Here is a 25,360-nt window from a genome sequence, read left to right on the forward strand (position 1 = left end):
AGCGATGCAAGAAACAAGATACACTGACGAAGATACAGTGGAGTCAGAAGGCTTCATAATACTGAAGGGAAACCTGGTGTTAGAGTGGGAAAGGAAAGACATGCACCTAGATGCTTTGGTACAGGGTTTGTAGTAGACAAGAGATATGAGGATGGCGTAACTGCAATGAAGAGCAGGTCAGAAAGGATATCAACACTGACATTTCAAGCAGGGAACAAAAATTATACAGTAGTAAATGGACATGCACCTAGAAATGACAAGAACAGGAAAGACAAGAAAGTTGCAGACAGTTTCTGGGAGGAGCTAGATCATACACTGAAAAACATTCCATATAGACATGTAAAGATACGCATAGGAGATTATAATGCACAGATTAGAAGAGAGAAGCAACATAAAGGAGTAGTGGGCGAGTACCCTGCACACCAGTGGAAAAACAAAAATGGAGAAAGAGTAACTGAACTGTGTCGGGAACACAAAATGAGATTGATGACAACACACTTCAGGGCCAAACTGAGAAAGAAAAAAGACATGGGGAAACCTGTGCACGCACCTTGGGGAATTCCAAATTGACTACATAGCAATCAGCTGGACAAACACTAAAGATATCATAAACACAAAAGTCAGGAAGAACACAAGAACAGAATCGGATCATTATCTTACAGAACTTAAATGCCTTTGGATTCCAAACAGGGACAGACTGCCACAGATGAATAGAAGAACCGAAAACATAAAGGTAGACAAAGATAAATTAAGACAGAATAGATCCAGATATGAGGAAGGAATTGAATAATTCAATGAATGGGATGACATGAAGCAAAATATGGCAAAACAGGCTGAATTATGGGGAAAGGAAGAAAAGAAATGGAAGCACTGGTGGTGGAACAAGGAATGTGAGGAAACGGTACAGACTCACAGGAAAGCTTGGAAAGACTGGAGCAGCAAGAAGGACCCGAAAAAATGGTAAGTTTTCTTAGGAGCAAGAAAGGAAGTAACCCGAACAATAAGATGGACCAGAAGACAGAAGATGAAGCAGGAACTGGACGAGATTGAGACCAACTTCAGGAAAAACAACAGCAGACACTTTTTTGGGAAATTAAAAGAGCATCTGATTGGATACAAGGTTAGAGAGCTGTTTATAAGAGATAAGAAAGGGGAGCTGGCTGTTAGTGTGAAGGAGAACTGTAGGATTTCTGCAGAGTACTTTCACAACCTGCTGAACTGTGAACCAACTGAAGACGAGCTAGAACTGGGGACTGACAAGGAAGAGAGAGAGCCATGCCATCCAACCAGGGATGAAGTCACACATACCATAAGCGACCTAAAGAATAATAAGGCAACTGGAGAAGACGGTATAGCAGCCGAGATGAGAAAGTGGGGAGTCAAGAAAACAATAGACAACATAACCAACATAATCCACCAGATTTGGAGAACAAAGAAGTTACCAGAAGGATGGAAGTATGCAACTGCAGTACCAATACATAAAAAGGGGGACAAGAGAGATGCAAACAACGACAGAAGAATATTGCTACTAGAGGTCGGATACAAGGTGCTGTTAAAACTATTGCTCTAGAGAGTAGAACAGGTAGAAAGTACAGATGGCAACTGGCAAGCAGGAAGGAAAGAGGATGTATAGAACAGTTATTTATCCTGAAGCAACTGATAGAACATAGGGCCTTAAAAGACAAAAAAGAAAATAGTAACCTTCATGGACTTCATGAAGGCTTATGACTCCACTGACAGACAGACTCTTGCTAGGATCCTGAAGAACACAGGACTTGATGCAACTACACAAGAACTCATAAAAGAAATTCTGACAGACACAAAAGCAAGGGTGAGATTCAGAGGAGCTCTGTCAGAAGAATTTGAGATCAAGATTTGTGTTAAACAAGGAAATGGACTGTCACCATTGTTGTTCAGTATAGTACTGGACAAAGTGATCAGGCAGTGGAGAGCGATAAACGAGGAAACAGGAATACCAAAGACCCATGTGGGGGACAAAAAGGACAACAGGGCTCAAGGGGGCTGCCTAGCCCTTGCAGACGACATAGCAATAGTAAGTGAGATGGAAGAAGATGCAAAGACACAACTCGATAACTTAAGTAAGGTAGCCAGGAAGGTGGGACTGAGGATCGCCTATAACAAGACAAAGACATTAAATACCAATGCAGACTGAGAAACACCGGAAGGCACTGTGCAAATGGTGGACAAATTTAAATACCTGGGAGAATTTATAACAGGAAGGAACAGGAGCATGGAGGGAATAACAGAGAGGATAAAGAAGATGAGGTCAGCCTCCTGTATGACAAGAGAGATATACAATAAAAAGAATATATCCACAGAGACAAAGATAAACCACTACAAGGCAATGGTGAGGAATGCAGTATTATACGCTGCTGAGACGATGACACTAGGAAGAAATGTGGCAGAACAACTAGAGAAAGAAAAGAGAAAAATACTACGTCCCAAAAGAGGTGGAGTCAGATGGATGCGAAGACCAAAGGAAGAACTGTACCGGAACATGAGAACAATATCCAGGGAAAACAGACTCAAAAGGGCAAGGTTTGCTGGGCATGTAATTAGCATGAGTATGGACAGAATGACGAAGAGTGTGTGGGACACAACAGGGAGGACAAGGGGAAGCACAGGAACCAAGTGGGTTGTTTAAATTTGGAAGGACTGGTTGAAATTCAGGATCAAGTTCGAAGGAAAGGAAAATTGGAGGAACAAATATACACTCACCAATATGGCAGAGATCAATGACAGAGAAGAATACAGGAAAAGATCAGAGTGTCACCAGTGGAGCCGACAGGAGAAAAGGGCACAAGATCTTGGAAGAAGAGCGGGAGAGAAGAAGAGACAGAATGAAGAGGTTCTGGGGGAAGAAGAGGAAAATGCAGTCCACGGAGGGGCTACCTGTGGTCCTCCAGAGGCCGTAACGCAAGAAGAAGAAGAAGAAGAAGAAGAAGAAGAAGAAGATGCATATTGCATTCTATACTGTGATGAGCTACTTTAAAAACTGGCGAGTGGGAAGCTCTTTTTTTAAACTGATATTGCAGGCACATACCTGCAAGTGCTACTAGTTGCAGAGTCACAGTGAATTAATGTGCTAAACATGTCTTTTGCGGCCTTCAAACACAACAGTTAGTACATCTGCCATGTATCAGCAGTTAATGCAATAATTCCGTGTTAACTAGATAAAATCATTGCTATCAGTGCAAAGTAAGAAGATCATCTGAACCAAAGTGGATCTCAGGTGCAGCTGAAGTAAACATAGTTTTTTTCAAGAGCAAATTGATTACTCGGATCTTGTTCTAAAAATAAAAACAGAAACAATGACTATGTGCAACATAATTCACTCTTTTTCATTCATGAGACTGAAAGGTAGTAAACAGTATGACGCAAGTGGATGTCATGTTTTTTGACTTCTGTAAAGCCTTTGACATGGTTCTGCACTGCAAATGGAATGTGTCAAGATTGAAGACTTCATATCAAACAGATTTCAACATGTCATTTTTAATGAGAAGCCACTGTCAGAAGCAAAACTGCATTATTTTAAAGGCACTGCATCCTCATCCCTATAGATTTAATGACATGCAAGCTGAAATATTAGTTGTTGTTATTGTTGTGGTCTTCAGTAGAGAGACAGGTTTGATGCAGCTCTCCACGTTACTCTATCCTGTGCAAGCTTCATCATGTCCCAGTACCTACTGCAACTTACATCCTTCTGAATCTGTTTAGTGTATTCATCTCTTGGTCTCTCTCTCTATGATTTTTACCCTCCGGGCTGCCCTCCAATACTAAATTGGTGATCCCTTGATGCTTCAGAATATGTCCTACCAACCGATCCCTTCTTCTTGTCAAGTTGTGTCACAAATTTCTCTTCTCCCCAATTCTATTCAGAACATCTTCATTAACTATGTTCCCTCATTAGTTATGTGATCTAACCATCTGCTCTTCAGCCTTCTTCTGCAGCACCACATTTTGAAAGCTTCTATTCTCTTCTTGTCTGAACTATTTATTGTCTATGTTGCACTTCCATACATGGCTACACTCCATACAAATACTTTCAGAAATGACTTCCTGACACTTAAATCTATACTCGATGTTAACAAATTTCTCTTCTTCAGAAATGCTTTCCTTGCCATTGCCAGTCTACATTTGATATCCTCTCTACTTCGACCATCATCAATTATTATGCTCCTCAAATAGCAAAACTCCTATACTACTTTAAGCGTCTCATTTCCTAATCTAATTCCCTCAGCATCACCCAATTTAGATGGACTACATTCCATTATCCTCATTTTGCTTTAGTTAATGTTCATCCCCCCTCCATGAACCATGACGTTGGTGGGGAGGCTTGCGTGCCTCAGCGATACAGATAGCTATACCGTAGGTGCAACCACAACGGAGGGTTATCTGTTGACAGGCCAGACAAACGTGTGGTTCCTGAAGAGGGGCAGCAACCTATTCAGTAGTTGCAGGGGCAACAGTCTGGATGATTGACTGATCTGGCATTCTAACACTAACCAAAACGGCCTTGCTGTGCTGGAACTGCGAACGGTTGAAAGCAAGGGGAAACTACAGCTGTAATTTTTCCTGAGGGCATGGAGCTTTACTGTATGGTTAATGATGATGGCGTCCTCTTGGGTAAAATATTCCAAACGTAAAATTGTCCCCCATATGGATCTCCGGGCGGGGACTACTCAAGAGGACGTTATTATCAGGAGAAAGAAAACTGGCGTTCTGAGGATCGGAGTGTGGAATGTCAGATCCCTTAATCGGGCAGGTAGGTTAGAAAATTAAAAAAGGGAAATGGATAGGTTAAAGTTAGATATGGTGGGAATTAGTGTGGTTCGGTGGCAAGAGGAACAAGACTTCTGATCAGGTGAATACAGGGTTATAAATACAAAGTCAAATAGGGGTAATGCAGCAGTAGGTTTAATAATGAATAAAAAATAGGAGTGCAGGTAAGCTACTACAAACAGCATAGTGAACGCATTATTGTGGCCAAGATAGACACGAAGCCCATGCCTACTACAGTAGTACAGGTTTATATGCCAACTAGATCTGCAGATGACGAAGAAATTGAAGAAATGTATGATGAAATAAAAGAAATTATTCAGATAGTGAAGGGAGATGAAAATATAATAGTCATGGGTGACTGGAATTCGGTAGTAGGAAAAGGAAGAGAACGAAACGTAGTAGGTGAATATGGATTGGGGGTAAGAAATGAAAGAGGAAGCCACCTGGTGGAATTTTGCACAGAGCACAACTTAATCATAGCTAACACTTGGTTCAAGAATCATGAAAGAAGGTTGTATACATGGAAGAAGCCTGGAGATACTGATAGATTTCAGATAGATTATATAATGGTAAGACAGAGATTTAGGAACCAGGTTTTAAATTGTAAGACATTTCCAGGGGCAGATGTGCACTCTGACCACAATCTATTGGTTATGAACTGTAGATCAAAACTGAAGAAACTGCAAAAAGGTGGGAATTTAAGCAGATGGGACCTGGATAAACTGACTAAACCAGAGGTCGTACAGAGTTTCAGGGAGAGCGTAAGAGAACAAATGGCAGGAATGGGGGAAAAAAATACAGTAGAAGAAGAATGGGTAGCTTTGAGGGATGAAGTAGTGAAGGCAGCAGAGGATCAAGTAGGTAAAAAGACGAGGGCTAGTAGAAATCCTTGGGTACCAGAAGAAATATTGAATTTAATTGATGAAAGGAGAAAATATAAAAATGCAGTAAATGAAGCAGGCAAAAAGGAATACCAACGTCTCAAAAATGACATCGACAGTCAGTGCAAAATGGCTAAGCAGGGATGGCTAGAGGATAAATGTAAGGATGTAGAGGTTTATCTCACTAGGGGTAAGATAGATTCTGCCAACAGGAAAATTAAAGAGACCTTTGGAGAAAGGAGAACCACTTGTATGAATATCAAGAGCTCAGATGGCAACCCAGTTCTAAGCAAAGAAGGGAAGGCAGAAAGGTGGAAGGAGTATATAGAGAGTCTATACAAGGGTGATGTAAATAAGGACAATATTATGGAAATGGAAGAGGATGTAGATGAAGATGAAATGGGAGATATGATACTGCGTGAAGAAATTGACAGAGCTCTGAAAGACCTGAGTCGAAACAAGGCCCCGGGAGTAGACAACATTCCATTAGAAGTACTGGTAGCCTTGGGAGAGCCAGTCACGACAAAACTGTACCATCTGGTGTGCACGATGTATGAGACAGGCGAAATACCCTCAGACTTCAAGAAGAATATATTAATTCCAATCCCAAAGAAAGCAGGTGTTGACAGATGTGAAAATTACCGAACTATCAGTTTAATAAGTCACAGCTGCAAAATACTGACGCGAATTCTTTACAGACGAATGGAAAAACTAGTAGAAGCCGACCTTGGGGAAGATAAGTTTGGATTCTGTAGAAATATTGGAACACGTGAGGCAATACTGACCCTACGACTTATCTTAGAAGCTATTTTAAGGAGAGGCAAACCTACGTTTCTAGCATTTGTAGACTTAGAGAAAGCTTTTGACAATGTTGACTAGAATACTCTCTTTCAAATTCTGAAGGTGGCAGGGGTAAAATACAGGGAGCGAAAGGCTATTTACAATGTGTACAGAAACCAGATGGCAGTTATAAGAGTTGAGGAGCATGAAACAGAAGCAGTGGTTGGGAAGGGAGTGAGACAGAGTTGTAGCCTCTCCCCGATGTTATTCAATCTGTATATTGAGCAAGCAGTGAAGGAAACAAAAGAAAAATTCGGAGTAGGTATTAAGATACATGGACAAGAAATAAAAACTTTGAGGATCGCCGATGACATTGTATTTCGGACAGAGACAGCAAAGGACTTGGAAGAGCAGTTGAATGGAATGGATAGTGTCTTGAAAGGAGGATATAAGATGAACATCAACAAAAGCAAAATGAGGATAATGGAATGTGGTCGAATTAAGTCGGGTGATGCAGAGGGTATTAGATTAGGAAATGAGACACTTAAAGTAATAAAGGAGTTTTGCTATTTGGGGAGCAAAATAATTGATGAGGGTCGAAGTAGAAAGTATATAAAATGTAGACTGGCAATGGCAAGGAAAGCATTTCTGAAGAAAAGAAATTTGTTAACGTCGAGTATAGATTTAAGTGTCAGGAAGCCGTTTCTGAAAGTATTTGTATGGAGTGCAACCATGTACGGAAGTGAAACATGGACGATAACTAGTTTGGACAAGAAGAGAATAGAAGCTTTCGAAATGTGGTGCTACAGAAGAATGCTGAAGATTAGATGGGTAGATCACATAACTAATGAGGAGGTATTGAATACAATTGGAGAGAAGAGAAGTTTGTGGCACAACTTGACTAGAAGAAGGGATCAGTTGGTAGGACATGTTCTGAGGCATCAAGGGATCACCAATTTAGTACTGGAGGGCAGCGTGGAGGGTAAAAATCGTAGAGGGAGGCCAAGAGATGAATACATCAAGCAGATTCAGAAGGATGTAGGTTGCAGTAGGTACTGGGAGATGAAGAAGCTTGCACACGATAGAGTAGCATGGAGAGCTGCATCAAACCAGTCTCAGGACTGAAGACCACAACAACAACAATAACAACAACAACAATGTTCATCTTATATCCTCCTTTCAAGACACTGTTCCTTTCGTTCAGCTGCTCTTTCAGGTCCTTTGCTGTCTCTGACAGAATTACAACGTCATTGGCGAATCTCGAAGTTTTTATTTCTTCTCCATGGATTTTAATTCCTACTCCGAATTCTTCTTTTGTTTCCTTTACTGCTTGCTCAATATCAGATTGAGTAACATAGGGGATAGGCTACAACCCTGTCTCACTCCCTTCCCAACCGCTGTATCCCTATCATGCCCCTTGACTCTTATAACTGCCATCTGGTTTCTGTACAAATTGTAAATAGCCTTTCGCTCTCTTGATTTTACCCCTGCCACCTTCAGAATTTGAAAGAGAGTATTCCAGTTAATATTGTCAAAAGCTTTCTCTAAGTCTACAAATGCTAGAAATGTAGGCTTGTCTTTCCTTAATCTATTTTCTGAGATAAGTCGTAGGGTTGGTATTGCCTCATGTGTTCCAACATTTCTATAGAATCCAAACTGATCTTCCCCGAGGTCGGCTACTACCAGTTTTTCCATTCATCTGTAAAGAATTTGTGTTAGTATTTTGCAGCCGTGGATTATTAAACTGACAGTTTGGTAATTTTCACATCTGTCAACGCCTGCTTCCTTTGGGATTGGAATTATTATATTCTTCTTGAAGTCTGAGGGTATTTCGCCTGTATCATACATTTTGCTCACCAGATGGTAGAGTTTTGTCAGGATTGGCTCTCCCAAGTCTGTCAGTATTTCTAATGGAATGGTGTCTACTCCCGGGGCCATGTTTCGACTCAGGTCTTTCAGTGCTCTGTCAAACTCTTCACACAGTATCATATCTCCCATTTCATCTTCATCTACATCCTCTTCCATTTCCATAATATTGTCCTCAAGAACTTTGCCCTTGTATAGACCCTCTATATACTCCTTCCACCTTTCTGTTTTCCCTTCTTTACTTAGAACTGTGTTTCCATCTGAGCTCTTGGTATTAATGCAAGTGGTTCTCTTTTCTCCAAAGGTATCTTTAATTTTCCTGTAGGCAGTACTATCTTACCCCTAGTGATATACACCTCTACATCCTTACATTTGTCCTCCAGCCATCCCTGCTTCGCCATTTTGCACTTCCTGCACTGAACTACACTAATTCCCACTATATTCAACTTGAACCTATCCATTTCCCTTTTTAAATTTTCTAACCTACCTGCCTGATTAAGGGATCTGACAATTCCACGCTCCGACCCGTAGAATGCCAGTTTTCTTTCTCCTGATAATAATGTCCTCCTGAGTAGTCCCCGTCCAGAGATCAGAATGGGGGACTATTTAACCTGAGGAATATTTTACCCACGAGGACGCCATCATAATTTAACCATACAGTAAAGCTGTATGCCCTCAGGAAAAATTAAGGCTGTAGTTTCCCCTTGCTTTCAGCCAATCGCAGTTCCAGCACAGCAAGACCGTTTTGGTTAGCGTTAGAAGGTCAGATCATTCAATCATCCAGACTGTTGCCCCTGCAACTACTGATAAGGCTGCTTCCCCTCTTCAGGAACCACACATTTGTCTGGCCTCTCAACAGATACCCCACCATTGTGGTTGCACCTATGCTACAGCTATCTGCATCACTGAGGCATGCAAGCCTCCCCACCAACGGCTAGGTCCATGGTACATGGGGGGGGGACATTACTTAACAATGACAAAAAAAAGGTTATGTCGACAGTAACAAATAAGGCCAGAAAACAAACATTTAAAATAACAGATTCAACTAACCACAATAAAAAGCATGCACCTTATGTATGCAATTACAATTAAGAGCTTTGGATATATGCTATTCCCAAGTTGCTAAAGTGAAACAATTTTACCTGAAATGCATTAGTTTCATCATTGTTATTAACTTCCCTTCTGCTTCCACACATGTTTCAGCAAAATCATCAAACATGTTGACTTTATTGACACAATCCATGCACAGTTGTTTTGGAAGTGGATCTGTGATCTTAACCTGAAACAGTTTTCTATGAGAACAGTTTTAGTAATTCCATCAAAATAATCATTTATTTTACTCATATTTGTTTACGAATCTTACAATATTCCTTTTTTACTGGTTAATGTAATACAAATTATATGGTACACTAATTAGGGCCAAGGCATCAAATAACCTGTCTGAGAAGCACATACATTTTAGCTGTCATACAATTAAGAAAGTCCTCATTCCTGCTGAAGAAACAATTATCTATGAGTACTCTTGTTGCTGGTACAGCAAAAGCACATGCGTCTGGTGTATAATCATGTGAAACAACAAAAAATGAAATAATTTCCATAAGCATTTGAAGATGAATACAAACACCACAAGATATATTACAAATACACATCAATACTATAAAAAATAATTTAAAAAAGAAAACTCTATAAAATGTGTACCGGCACATGATTCAACTACAAATCTTTAGATTACGTCATCCTAACAGCTAGCTGAAGGTGTTTGTTCAACCTTACATCACTCCGGATTAATACCCAGATATTTCATGGTTATGGTCGATTTTGGTGCTTGACTAGGAGAGATGTGATCAAACAATATTAGGTCTTTCAATTTATTTACACACAATATTTTCAGCTAATAATGTTATGGGGCATGATCACCTGATATTTCTGTGGTACTTTACGTGGGATAACATAAGCTGATGCACTGAACTTCGTGAATGTAACATTATCTTTGAGTATTTTGTACTTATTCAGCCTTCAGCTTCACTGTTGCAAATACATTCGTTTGTGTTTCTACCCATAAATAACCTTCACCTTCAATGTGGTCTCTCCTTATGAAGCAGCCTTGCCCATGACTGAAATCAATATCATTAAGGCCACAGGATATCCAGTCTAGCATGCTACACACACTTCTAAACATAAAATATGCTTAAAAATGTATCTGCTTCATCAATATTATTCTTTATACATATTTAGTGTGCAACCGCAGTGAAGGTATACACAACTAATGTTTCGTTTATATCTTGCAGTGGTCTTTTTAAGGTTGTTAATGGTGCACAAATACTCGGGCTAAAGAAAATCACTGTGTTGAGTAATTATTTTTAAGACATACAGCTTCAAGATAAAATATTTAGTGGTGGTTAGGCAAAAGAAAAGCAATTATGAGGTCCAGGCATATAATTCTGAGTAACACTGATTACTAAAACCTCACCATATACAATATAGCCTCCCTGTCATCTCCTCATAGATTTTAGGAGATAAATTTTCAACTCATTAACTGAAGATAACCAACACTATCTTCAATTACGACTTAAGCAATGACTCCTACAAAAATTTCAGTTCTTTCTATGAATCACACATTCCATTCCACGAGAGAGAGAGAGAGAGAGAGAGAGAGAGAGAGAGAGAGAGACCATTTCATGTCATGCAGCCCACAGAGTCATCACTGTTTTGATCACAGTAGATGGAACTAAACTACCATGGAGCACAGATGAATTGGTGGCCCTGGAGTCAGTTTTCTGAACAGACTGGAGTTAGTGTAAGGAGCATAGCAGCTCCTTCATAGTCCACAAATCATCAGTGGCCATTGTGTGTGTGCGGTGATGAAGAGCATATAATAGGGACCAACCAAATAAGGCAGTGCTGCTCTTAAGAAACCAACCTAATATTCGAGAGGTGGGTATGGTCTGTCCAGCCATCTTGATCTGGGTTTTCTGTGGCTTTCGTAAATCACTTCAGGCAAATTCCAGGAGGGTTCCTTCATGAATATCATGGTTAACAATCTGTCCTACCCTTATAGAGCACACTTGTGTATTCTATGTATCTCTTACATTTTGAGCTATCAATTTTTATTGTATTACCATGACAATTCCTATATCACTATGAGATAATTATTATGTTGTTCTTGTTGTGGTCTTCAGTCCTGAGACTGGTTTGATGCAGCTCTCCATGCTACTCTATCCTGTGCAAGCTTCTTTATCTCCCAGACCTACTGCAACCTACATCCTTCTGAAACTGCTTAGTGTATTCATCTCTTGGTCTCCATCTACGATTTTTACCCTCCACGCTGCCCTCCAATACTAAATTGGTAATCCCTTGATGCTTCAAAACATGTCCCACCAACCGATCCCTTCTTCTAGTCAAGTTGTGCCACAAACTTCTCTTCTCCCCAATCCTATTCAATACCTCCTCATTAGTTAGGTGATCTACCCACCTTATCTTCAGCATTCTTCTGTATCACCACATTTCGAAAGCTTCTATTCTCTTCTTGTCCAAACTAGTTATCGTCCATGTTTCACTTCCATACATGGCTACACTCCATACAAATACTTTCAGTAATGACTTCCTGACACTTAAATCAATACTGGATGTTAACAAATTTCTCTTCTTCAGAAACGATTTCCTTGCCATTGCCAGTCTACATTTCATATCCTCTCTACTTCGACCATCATCAGTTATTTTACTCCCTAAACAGCAAAACTCCTTTACTACTTTAAGTGTCTCATTTCCTAATCTAATTCCCTCAGCATCACCCGATTTAATTTGACTACATTCCATAATCCTCGTTTTGCTTTTGTTGATGTTCATCTTATATCCTCCTTTCAAGACACTGTCCATTCCGTTCAACTGTTCTTCCAAGTCCTTTGCTGTCTCTGACAGAATTACAATGTCATCGGCGAACCTCAAAGTTTTTATTTCTTCTCCATGAATTTTAATACCTACTCCGAATTTTTCTTTTGTTTCCTTTACTGCTTGCTCAATATACAGATTGAATAACATCGCGGAGAGGCTACAACCCTGTCTCACTCCTTTCCCAACCACTGCTTCCCTTTCATGCCCCTCAACTCTTATAACTGCCATCTGGTTTCTGTACAAATTGTAAATAGCCTTTCGCTCCCTGTATTTTACCCCTGCCACCTTCAGAATTTGAAAGAGAGTATTCCAGTTAACATTGTCAAAAGCTTTCTCTAAGTCTACAAATGCTAGTAACGTAGGTTTGCCTTTTCTTAATCTTTCTTCTAAGATAAGTCGTAAGGTTAGTATTGCCTCATGTGTTCCAACATTTCTACGGAATCCAAACTGATCTTCCCCGAGGTCCGCATCTACCAGTTTTTCCATTCGTCTGTAAAGAATTCGCGTTAGTATTTTGCAGCTGTGACTTATTAAACTGATAGTTCAGTAATTTTCACATCTGTCAACACCTGCTTTCTTTGGGATTGGAATTACTATATTCTTCTTGAAGTCTGAGGGTATTTCGCCTGTCTCATACATCTTGCACACCAGATGGTACAGTTTTGTCATGATGGGCTCACCCAAGGCCACCAGTAGTTCTAATGGAATGTTGTCTACTCCCGGGGCCTTGTTTCGACTCAGGTCTTTCAGAGCTCTGTCAATTTCTTCACGCAGTATCATATCTCCCATTTCATCTTCATCTACATCCTCTTCCATTTCCATAATATTGTCCTCAAGTACATCGCCCTTGTATAAACCCTCTATATACTCCTCCACCTTTCTGCCTTCCCTTCTTTGCTTAGAACTGGGTTGCCATCTGAGCTCTTGATATTCATACAAGTGGTTCTCTTCTCTCCAAAGGTCTCTTTAATTTTCCTGTAGGCAGTATCTATCTTACCCCTAGTGAGACAAGCCTCTACATCCTTACATTTGCCCTCTAGTCATCCCTGCTCAGCCAGTTTGCACTTCCTGTCGATCTCATTTTTGAGACGTTTGTATTCCTTTTTGCCTGCTTCATTCACTGCATTTTTGTATTTTCTCCTTTCATCAAATAAATGCAATATTTCTTCTGGTACCCAAGGATTTCTATTAGCCCTCGTCTTTTTACCTACTTGATCGTCTGCTGCCTTCACTACTTCATCCCTCAGAGCTACCCGTTCTTCTTCTACTGTATTTCTTTCCCCCATTCCTGTCAATTGTTCCCTTACGCTCTCCCTGAAACTCTCTACAACCTCTGGTTCTTTCTGTTTATCCAGGTCCCATCTCATTAAATTCCCACCTTTTTTCAGTTTCTTCAGTTTCAATCTGCAGTTCATAACCAATAGATTGTGGTCAGAATCCACATCTGCCCCTGGAAATGTCTTACAATTTAAAACCTGGTTCCTAAATCTCTGTCTTACCATTATATATTCTATCTGATACCTTTTGGTATCTCCAGGATTCTTCCAGGTATACAACCTTTTTTATGATTCTTGAACCAAGTGTTAGCTATGATTAAGTTATGCTCTGTGCAAAATTCTACAAGGCGGCTTCCTCTTTCATTTCTTCCCCCCCAATCCATATTCACCTACTATGTTTCCTTCTCTCCCTTTTCCTACTGACAAATTCCAGTCACCCATGACTATTAAATTTTCGTCTCCCTTCACTACCTGAATAATTACTTTTATCTCGTCATACATTTCATCAATTTCTTCATCATCTGCAGAGCTAGTTGGCATATAAACTTGTACTACTGTAGTAGGCATGGGCTTTGCGTCTATCTTGGCCACAATAATGCGTTCACTATGCTGTTTGTAGTAGCTAACCCGCACTCCTATTTTTTTTATTCATTATTAAACCTACCCCTGCATTACCTCTATTTGATTTTGTATTTATAACCCTGTAATCACCTGACCAAAAGTCTTGTTCCTCCTGCCACCGAACTTCACTAATTCCCACTATATCTATCTTTAACCTACCCATTTCCCTTTTTAAATTTTCTAATCTACCTGCCCGATTAAGGGATCTGACATTCCACGCTCCGATCCGTAGAACGCCAGTTTTCTTTCTCCTGATAACGACGTCCTCTTGAGTAGTCCCTGCCCGGAGATCCGAATGGGGGACTATTTTACCTCCGGAATATTTTACCCGAGACGACGCAATCATCATTTAATCATACAGTAAAGCTGCATGTCCTCGGGAAAAATTACGGCTGTAGTTTCCCCTTGCTTTCAGCCGTTCGCAGTACCAGCACAGCAAGGCCGTTTTGGTTAATGTTACAGGGCCAGATCAGTCCATCATCCAGACCATTGGCCCTGCAACTACTGAAAAGGCTGCTGCCCCTCTTCAGGAACCACATGTTTGTCTGGCCTCTCAACAGATACCCCTCCGTTGTGGTTGCACCTACGGTACGGCCATCTGTATCGCTGAGGCACGCAAGCCTCCCCACCAACGGCAAGGTCCATGGTTCATGGGGCGGGGGGGTGGCATAATTATTATATAAATAAAAATATATATTATATGTGGTGTCTGTTCTGTCAGACATATCCAAAAGAACACCATTTTGAACTTGCAGTCACTATGAACGAAGACACAAAGGAATTAAAGATATTAGCTGCCAATGGACACTGACTGATAACAATGAGGCAAGCTGAAAATTTGTGCCTGATCAGGATTCGAAACCAGGTTGCCTGCTTACTAGTGAGACATACTGACAACTACACCATCCAGGCACAGTAAAATAATAAATAATTTTTTTGTGTTATTTATACAAGAAAATGGTTTTCAAAACTCTCAGACTGAAACATGAACTTATAATATCAACTAGTACATCCCTGATGCTTTAAAGAATCAAACTCCCACCTATAAAACAGGTTCAAACATCTGATTACCTTACAAATGAGTTAATACATTAATTATTTGACATTAAGTGGGTAAAAGTTTAAAAAAGGTTTGAAATTATGTGCAAAGTTTTTTGGAAGCTGCTGGTGCTCTCATTATAAAACATTGTGTGAATGTAGTCTGGGTACTTTGTGACCCATTTTAAGCCACAGCCAGTATTTTGCACATCTCAATGTTTATGACGTCTTATCTCCTGAACTATGTGTCATCAAATAATATAAGTTTGCAGGAACGTTCAGTGATATATGTAGATACTGTCTGCAAAGAGTGTTGTGAATAAAACTAGTTTTAAAGAAATAGTGAATCAAAACACACATCTGATGCTGCAATTTTACTGGATGCCATTCTTAGCAGAAGCTAGTTTTACATGCATCTAAATGTCTACGACATATATCTCCTGAATTGTGTGTCAGACAATGATAATGTTTTGCAAGTACATTCAGTGGTATATGTGGATCACCATCATCATCATCAGTTTTCTGCATGTCCTTTGCCTCTCCATTTTCAGGGATCCATTGCTTCCTTCTTAAGGCTGCTGTACGTTGTGCTGTCCATCACGTCATCCAGTATCTGAAATCTCTTCCTTCACCACTTCCTTTTCCCTTCTACATAACCTTCTCAAACTGTTTTTATCAGTCTGTCATTCTTTCTTAATATATGCCCAATCCAATTTCTTTTTCTTCTTTTTATTGCATCTAGTAACTGTCTTTTCTCTCCCACTCTTCTCAGTACCTTTTAATTTGTTACTCTGCCCATCCAACTTATTCTTTCCATCCTCCACCATGTCCACACCTCAAAAGCCTCTAGCCTTTCTCTGTCTTTCTTCCTCAAAGTCCATGTTTCAGCGCCATACAGAAGAACACTCCATAAAAGACATTTTATGAGTCTCTTCCTGAGTTCTCTGTCCAGACTGCTGCAGAAAATTCTCCTCTTTTTTTTTTTTTTTTTTTTTTTTTTTTTTTTTTTTTTTTTTTTTTTTTATGCCTCTTTTGCCATTGCTACCCTTGTTTTAATTTCTGTGGTGCACTTCCAGTTGATGTCTATCCTGCTGCCAAGATACTTAAAATTTTGCACCTGTTATAATATTTCTCCATTCAGTATAATTATTAGTTCTTTATTGCCTAGTGCCAATACTTTTGTTTTCTTCCTGGTAATTTTCATTCTATAATTTTTTCTGTTAGCTTCAATGGTGTCCACTAAATCCTGTAATTCTTTTTCCTCTGTGGCTAGAAGCACCATGTCATCAGCAAACCTCAAACACCCTATTCTTCTTCCTCCGATTTCTACTCCTTTGTCATCTAATGAGCATGGGTCAATCATATTTTCCAAGTAGAGGTTGAAAAGGTTAGGTGATAGACAGCATCCTTGTCTTACTCCTTTTCCTACTCTGAACCAGTTTGTACTTTCTCTTCTCACTTTAACTGAGGCTTTTTGATTAAGATATAATGAGTTTACGAGTCTTCTGGTTTTCCAGTCCACTCTCTTTTACCCTCATTATAGTTGCCAGCTTGTCCCAAACCACATTGTCAAATGCCTTTTCTAGATCGATGAAACACTTATATAGGTCTCTTCCTTCTTTAATAAACCTTTCTCCAAAGATTCGTAGGAGCCCTATTGCACCTCTGGCGCCTGTATTCCATTTAAAGCCAAACTGCTCCTCGCCAAGATTCTCTTCCATTACTATTTCAAGTCTCTTATTAATTATTCATAACATCACTTTTGGCTGCATGTGAAATGAGGCTGATTGTCCTGTGCCCACTGTATTTCTTGATTTCTTGTTTTTTTGTTAATGGTATCATTCCTATTATCAGAAAGTCCTCAGGCCATTCATCACTGTCATATGTTTTATTACATAACCTCAATATTTCTCTTATTCCATCTTGGTTCAAGCATTTTAATATTTCTCCTGGTATCGTATCTGTACCTACCGCTCTGCCATTTTTCATTGCAGCTATGGCAGACTTTACTTCTTCCATTACGATGGTTGGTCCCTTCTCGTCATCATTTACACTCTTGAGTGATTCAAGTTCCAGAGTTTCTGGTATGCAATCTGTGTTATATAGCTCTTTTACATATTCTTCCCCCCTCTGGAGGACACCATCATGATCTTTGTACACTACTTCTTTGTCTTTAATCAAAATTTCCATAGTAGCACTTCCTGCTCTGTTTTGATCCCATGTCATAGTCTTTACTCTGTTGTATAGTAAGTCATATCTTCCCTTCCTGTCCAGTTCTTCAATTGCATCACATTCCTCTTTTAGCCATTTTTTCCAAGCCTGCTCTGTTTCTCTTCGCAGTTCATTATTTAATCTTTGGTACATCTTTCTTGCATCTTCAGTGTTCCTGTTTTTAAATTTTCTTCTCTCCTCCATCTTGGAAATCCTTTCTTGTGTGGATACTGTCTGTGAACTGTGTTACAAATACAGTTGGTAGTAAGGAAGTAATAAACTAGAACATCATGTCTAATGCTGAAATTTTACTGCATGGACAGTGAAAATGTAGTAAGTATTAAATCTTTTTCCTTTCATCACGTTATGGTGGGTGTCAGAGAGAGAAAGTTTTGTAAAAGTTTGAAATTATGTGTAAAGTTCGCTGGACATCACTAAGTGCTCTCATTCTCATCTACAAGATGAATAAAGGCTGGGTATTTGTGTGCTGTCTCTTATGCCACCTTAAGACAAACACACAATTCCTAATTCCTGACTGCAATACTTGACATACTGCGTTAAAATGTTAACATAAGGTTATAACCCCTAACAAGTAGATTATTATGGCATTGTAAATATTTATATTCAGCCAATAATTATGCAAATATTCAAAATCAAATTTCTGTTGCTCTTGGAAGCTATTAATAGGCAACCTGCGACTGATACTGGGTTTCAGATTTTGTTCCAGGTTCCGAGTTAGTCGCTTAGTATTATAGATGTAGTAAACATGTTTCAGTGTCAAGTACACATTTACACTCCATGAAGTTTCAGGATGATGTTGACATCTTGCCATGATATTTTGGCTAACAGCTATTCACTTACCTTCAAGTGAAGTGGAGTTGCTGGTGCACATCACTAAGTTTATACCAAAAATAGGTGAGGGGGTGCGTGCGCTGAAGTTACTGTGTTATAAGTGCCCTCATTGGATTTAGCACATTCTTCAAATATTGCTCCATTTGTGATTCACATCTGCATGCGTAATGGTGATACTGCATACACTTTTTCTGTCAGAATGTGGGCTCATGGAGCTAAAATTCAGATGTCAAATTAATGCAATTAATTGTCACTAGACATTTCATTAGGTGCAAAATGATATTAAAGAAATCACTGGGTCTCCATGCTTTATCCAGTTGAAAACAGCCATCATGATTAGTACGATCTTCTGCCAAAGGTATTTCCACAGTGTCCTTATTAAATGAATCCCACAAGGATCTCATTGCAGTCATTTCTTTTCCATGGTACAATACTCCACACGATGTCCAGTGGAGATACAATTCTTGGCTGTGTATGACTTACTGGGCTGCGAAGGTGAGCATGGAGATGGTTTTCAACATACCCTTCATGTTCTGTGTCTATGGTCGGATCGATGTAGTCTTTGCATAGGGGCATGACATTCTGTAGACTCCAGCCTCTGGCAATCCCAGATACCCTTAAATGAACCAAGAACAGCACAGGTCCTTGTAAGTGCCTGGAAGATTACTGTTAACATAATATTTTTTCCTCTAGCAATACACTGGTGATACTTTTTGGATTGTGGCTCCATAGTACAGAAGAGTTGTCATGATTTTTGCAGCATCTGAATTCAGTCCACAAGAATACACAACTTATGATGGAAGTGGAGAAGGGCAGCTGTCTGCTGTGTCTATGTCTCATCTAAATCTAAATGATTGATCTGCAATTCACAATTAAGTGCCTGGCAGAGGGTTCATCAAACCACCTTCAAACAATTTTTCAACATTCTATTCTTGAACAGAGCACAGGAAAACTGAACACTTAAATATTTCTGTGTAAGCTCTGACTTCTCTTATTTTATTATCCTGATCATTTCTTCCTATGTAGATGGGCACCAACAGAATATTTATGAATTCGGAGAAGAAAGCTAGTGATTAAAATTTCATGAGGAGATCCTGTTGCAATGAAAAATGCCCTGGTTTTAATGATTGCCACCCCAATTCATGTATCATATCTGTGTCACTCCCCCCCCCCCCCCCCCTCCACTTCATAATAATACAAAACAAGCTGCCCTTCTTTGAATTTTTTCAATGTCCTCCATAATCACCCTTCTTTGAACTTTTTCGATGTCCTCTGTCAATCCCATCTGATGCACATCGCACACTGCACAGCAAAACTGCAGAAGAGGATGGATAAGTGAAGCATAGGCAGTCTTTTCTAGGTGTTCTGCCAATAAATCACAGTCTTTGTTCCCTTTCTCACAACATTATCTATGTGATTGTTCCAATTTAATTTACCTGTAAGTACTTAGCTGAATTCACAGACTTTCGATTTGTTCCTTTTAGTACTCATATGGATTACTTTACACTTTTCATTATTTGGAGTCAATTGCCACTTTCACACACACACACACACACACACACACACACACACACACACACACACAGGTATCTTGCCTAAATCATTTAGCTATTGGTTTTAATCATCTGATGACTTTACTAGATGGCAGATGACAGCATCACCTAGAAAAAATCTACGAAGGCTGTTCAGATTGTCTCCTAAACAGTTTATGTTGATTAGGAACAGCAGAGAGCCTGTAACACTTTCCTGAGGAACAATGTCAGATATTACTTCTGTTTTACTTGATGACTTTCTGTGAATTACAATGAATTGTGACCTTTCCAGCAAGAAATCTTGAATCAGGTCACACAACTGAGATGATGCTCTGTAGGCACGCAATCTGATTAGAAGTTGCTTGTGAGGAATGGTGTCAAAAGCCATCTGGAAATCTAAAAATATGGAATCAATTTGACATCCCCTGTCAATAGCACTCATTACTTCATGACAATAAAGAGCTACTTGTGTTCCACAAGAACACTATTTTCTGAATCTGTGTTATTTGTCAATAAACTGTTTTATTTGATGTAATTCATAATCTTTGAACACATTACAGTATTTATAACACTCACAGGGGTCTGTAATTGTACAGATTACTATTTCCTTTCTCGAGTACAGATGTGACTTGTGCAACTTTCCAGTCTTTAGGTATGGATTTTTCAACTGGCAAGCTGTTGTATATGACTGATAAGTATGGAGCTGCTGGACATCTTGATCAGCAGGAAAGCAGACCAATCACTTTAGTTTTCTGTAAGTCCACTCAACTCATACAGACCTTTTTTTGAAAGCATCTGGCTGCCACCACCCTCCATAACCTAATGGGGACTCCTTGAACATTGGTGCACCAGGTACATGTTGTCTGATGGAGGCAGCCCTGCAAAGCAGCTGGAACACTCACAATCTGGGTTTGAAAATAATGGATTTTCTCCACATCAATCAGTGGAACTTTAAAGTGGAAACGTGACCACTCGAAAGATCAAGAAGGGAAATAGCTGTTCAAGTCCAGAATGTTCCTTTGACATGTTGGCAACACTTTGTTGAAATTAGACAGAACCATAAAGAAACATCATGTTAAAGTAATTTCCTGGACACTTACAAAGACCTGTGTTATTCTTAGTTCAGTGAGGTATGACTACGAGTGTGGAAGGCCAGAGTCTACAGAATACCATGCCAGTGTGGCAAAGCCTACTTTGTCAGATCACATGCATCATACATGAAAGATGCCGTGAACATGATCATCACACCTGCCTTTCACAGCCCAATAAGTCAGCCAAAGTCGGGCACTGTATCTACACAGGAACATTGTATGGATTATTCTGCCACAGAAATCTGGGCCCAGACAAGATCCTTCTGGAATACAATTATTAAAGAATCTGAGGAAATATGTGCGGCACAATATTTTATGATGGCTTTCAAATTGATGAGGTGTGGCACCCAGTGATTTCTTTAATATCTTCAGAAAGAAAACATTTTGCCTAATGGCAGGTCTAGTGACAATTAATTACATTAATTTGACATCTGAATTTCAGCTTTTCAAGCCTGTACTCCAAATGTGGGCTTATATGCACTATCACTACTATGCATGTCTCTGCGCACCACAGATGGAGTAACATTTAAAGAGTGTGTTAAATGTGACAGAGGGAATTCATCCAGTTCAATTCAATTCAATTTATTGCTCATAACATGTAATTTTACATGCATGTCCATTTTCAACTAAGAATAAAGTTTTTACAATTAAAATTTTTTTGAAACTTCCTGGCAGATTAAAACTGTGTGCCCGACCGAGACTCGAACTCGGGACCTTTGCCTTTCGCGGGCAAGTGCTCTACCATCTGAGCTACCGAAGCACGACTCACGCCCGGTACTCACAGCTTTACTTCTGCCAGTATCTCGCCTACTACCTTCCAAACTTTACAGAAGCTTTAATCTGCCAGGAAGTTTCATATCAGCGCACACTCCGCTGCAGAGTGAAAATACCATTCTGGAAACATCCCCCAGGCTGTGGCTAAGCCATGTCTCCGCTATATCCTTTCTTTCAGGAGTGCTAGTTCTGCAAGGTTCGCAGGAGAGCTTCTGTAAAGTTTGGAAGGTAGGAGGCGAGATACTGGCAGAAGTAAAGCTGTGAGTCCCGGGCGTGAGTCGTGCTTCGGTAGCTCAGATGGTAGAGCACTTGCCCGCGAAAGGCAAAGGTCCCGAGTTCGAGTCTCGGTCGGGCACACAGTTTTAATCTGCCAGGAAATTTCATATCAAGCGCACACTCCGCTGCAGAGTGAAAATCTCATTCTGGCAACATCCCCCAGGCTGTGGCTAAGCCATGTCTCCGCTATATCCTTTCTTTCAGGAGTGCTAGTTCTGCAAGGTTCGCAGGAGAGCTTCTGTAAAGTTTGGAAGGTAGGAGGCGAGATACTGGCAGAAGTAAAGCTGTGAGTACCGGGCGTGAGTCGTGCTTCGGTAGCTCAGATGGTAGAGCACTTGCCCGCGAAAGGCAAAGGTCCCGAGTTCGAGTCTCGGTCGGGCACACAGTTTTAATCTGCCAGGAAGTTTCATATCAGCGCACACTCCGTTGCAGAGTGAAAATCTCATTCTGGAAACGTCCCCCAGGCTGTGGCTAAGCCATGTCTCCGCTATATCCTTTCTTTCAGGAGTGCTAGTTCTGCAAGGTTCGCAGGAGAGCTTCTGTAAAGTTTGGAAGGTAGGAGGCGAGATACTGGCAGAAGTAAAGCTGTGAGTACCGGGCGTGAGTCGTGCTTCGGTAGCTCAGATGGTAGAGCACTTGCCTGCGAAAGGCAAAGGTCCCGAGTTCGAGTCTCGGTCGGGCACACAGTTTTAATCTGCCAGGAAGTTTCATATCAGTGCACACTCCGCTGCAGAGTGAAAAACTCATTCTGGAAACATCCCCCAGGCTGTGGCTAAGCCATGTCTCCGCTATATCCTTTCTTTCAGGAGTGCTAGTTCTGCAAGGTTCGCAGGAGAGCTTCTGTAAAGTTTGGAAGGTAGGAGGCGAGATACTGGCAGAAGTAAAGCTGTGAGTACCGGGCGTGAGTCGTGCTTCGGTAGCTCAGATGGTAGAGCACTTGCCCGCGAAAGGCAAAGGTCCCGAGTTCGAGTCTCGGTCGGGCACACAGTTTTAATCTGCCAGGAAGTCTCATATCAAGCGCACACTCCGCTGCAGAGTGAAAATCTCATTCTGGAAACATCCCCCAGGCTGTGGCTAAGCCAAGTCTCCGCTGTATCCTTTCTTTCAGGAGTGCTAGTTCTGCAAGGTTCGCAGGAGAGCTTCTGTAAAGTTTGGAAGGTAGGAGGCGAGATACTGGCAGAAGTAAAGCTGTGAGTACCGGGCGGGAGTCGTGCTTCGGTAGCTTGGATGGTAGAGCACTTGCCCGCGAAAGGCAAAGGTCCCGAGTTCGAGTCTCGGTCGGGCACACAGTTTTAATCTGCCAGGAAGTTTCATATCAAGCGCACACTCCGCTGCAGAGTGAAAATCTCATTCTGGAAACATCCCCCAGGCTGTGGCTAAGCCATGTCTCCGCTATATCCTTTCTTTCAGGAGTGCTAGTTCTGCAAGGTTCGCAGGAGAGCTTCTGTAAAGTTTGGAAGGTAGGAGGCGAGATACTGGCAGAAGTAAAGCTGTGAGTACCGGGCGTGAGTCGTGCTTCGGTAGCTCAGATGGTAGAGCACTTGCCCGCGAAAGGCAAAGGTCCCGAGTTCGAGTCTCGGTCGGGCACACAGTTTTAATCTGCCAGGAAGTCTCATATCAAGCGCACACTCCGCTGCAGAGTGAAAATCTCATTCTGGAAACATCCCCCAGGCTGTGGCTAAGCCAAGTCTCCGCTATATCCTTTCTTTCAGGAGTGCTAGTTCTGCAAGGTTCGCAGGAGAGCTTCTGTAAAGTTTGGAAGGTAGGAGGCGAGATACTGGCAGAAGTAAAGCTGTGAGTACCGGGCGGGAGTCGTGCTTCGGTAGCTCGGATGGTAGAGCACTTGCCCGCGAAAGGCAAAGGTCCCGAGTTCGAGTCTCGGTCGGGCACACAGTTTTAATCTGCCAGGAAGTTTCATATCAAGCGCACACTCCGCTGCAGAGTGAAAATCTCATTCTGGAAACATCCCCCAGGCTGTGGCTAAGCCATGTCTCCGCTATATCCTTTCTTTCAGGAGTGCTAGTTCTGCAAGGTTCGCAGGAGAGCTTCTGTAAAGTTTGGAAGGTAGGAGGCGAGATACTGGCAGAAGCAAAGCTGTGAGTACCGGGCGTGAGTCGTGCTTCGGTAGCTCAGATGGTAGAGCACTTGCCCGCGAAAGGCAAAGGTCCCGAGTTCGAGTCTCGGTCGGGCACACAGTTTTAATCTGCCAGGAAGTTTCATATCAGCGCACACTCCGCTGCAGAGTGAAAATACCATTCTGGAAACATCCCCCAGGCTGAGGCTAAGCCATGTCCCCGGTATATCCTTTCTTTCAGGAGTGCTAGTTCTGCAAGGTTCGCAGGAGAGCTTCTGTAAAGTTTGGAAGGTAGGAGGCGAGATACTGGCAGAAGTAAAGCTGTGAGTACCGGGCGTGAGTCGTGCTTCGGTAGCTCAGATGGTAGAGCACTTGCCCGCGAAAGGCATAGGTCCGGAGTTCGAGTCTCGGTCGGGCACACAGTTTTAATCTGCCAGGAAGTTTCATATCAGTGCACACTCCGCTGCAAAGTGAAAATCTCATTCTGGAAACATCCCCCAGGCTGTGGCTAAGCCATGTCTCCGCTATATCCTTTCTTTCAGGAGTGCTAGTTCTGCAAGGTTCGCAGGAGAGCTTCTGTAAAGTTTGGAAGGTAGGAGGCGAGATACTGGCAGAAGTAAAGCTGTGAGTACCGGGCGTGAGTCGTGCTTCGGTAGCTCAGATGGTAGAGCACTTGCCCGCGAAAGGCAAAGGTCCTGAGTTCGAGTCTCGGTCGGGCACACAGTTTTAATCTGCCAGGAAGTTTCATATCAGCGCACACTCCGCTGCAGAGTGAAAATCTCATTCTGGAAACATCCCCCAGGCTGTGGCTAAGCCATGTCTCCGCTATATCCTTTCTTTCAGGAGTGCTAGTTCTGCAAGGTTCGCAGGAGAGCTTCTGTAAAGTTTGGAAGGTAGGAGGCGAGATACTGGCAGAAGTAAAGCTGTGAGTACCGGGCGTGAGTCGTGCTTCGGTAGCTCAGATGGTAGAGCACTTGCCCGCGAAAGGCAAAGGTCCCGAGTTCGAGTCTCGGTCGGGCACACAGTTTTAATCTGCCAGGAAGTTTCATATCAGCGCACACTCCGCTGCAGAGTGAAAATCTCATTCTGGAAACATCCCCCAGGCTGTGGCTAAGCCATGTCTCCGCTATATCCTTTCTTTCAGGAGTGCTAGTTCTGCAAGGTTCGCAGGAGAGCTTCTGTAAAGTTTGGAAGGTAGGAGGCGAGATACTGGCAGAAGTAAAGCTGTGAGTACCGGGCGTGAGTCGTGCTTCGGTAGCTCAGATGGTAGAGCACTTGCCCGCGAAAGGCAAAGGTCCCGAGTTCGAGTCTCGGTCGGGCACACAGTTTTAATCTGCCAGGAAGTTTTATATCAAGCGCACACTCCGCTGCAGAGTGAAAATCTCATTCTGGA

The 25,360-nt window shown here is 41.4% G+C and overlaps 1 protein-coding gene across 9 annotated transcripts in view; it reads right to left on the reverse strand.

The window, feature by feature from the left end:
- Nucleotides 1-25,360, reverse strand: part of LOC124794774 (zinc finger protein 345-like) — a 137,895-nt gene that overhangs the window by 15,771 nt on the left and 96,764 nt on the right. For 7 of the 9 annotated variants that reach the window (XM_047258400.1, XM_047258399.1, XM_047258404.1 and 4 more), the window contains one exon: nt 9,473-9,609. In XM_047258400.1, the coding sequence (XP_047114356.1) occupies nt 9,473-9,609 (137 nt within the window). Of the gene's footprint in view, nt 1-9,472; nt 9,623-25,360 lie in introns of all 9 variants that reach the window. The other 2 variants (XM_047258407.1, XM_047258408.1) reach the window with 1 other exon arrangement.

Source organism: Schistocerca piceifrons, chromosome 4, assembly GCF_021461385.2.
Source record: "Schistocerca piceifrons isolate TAMUIC-IGC-003096 chromosome 4, iqSchPice1.1, whole genome shotgun sequence".
Classification (NCBI taxonomy): Eukaryota; Metazoa; Arthropoda; class Insecta; order Orthoptera; family Acrididae; genus Schistocerca; species Schistocerca piceifrons.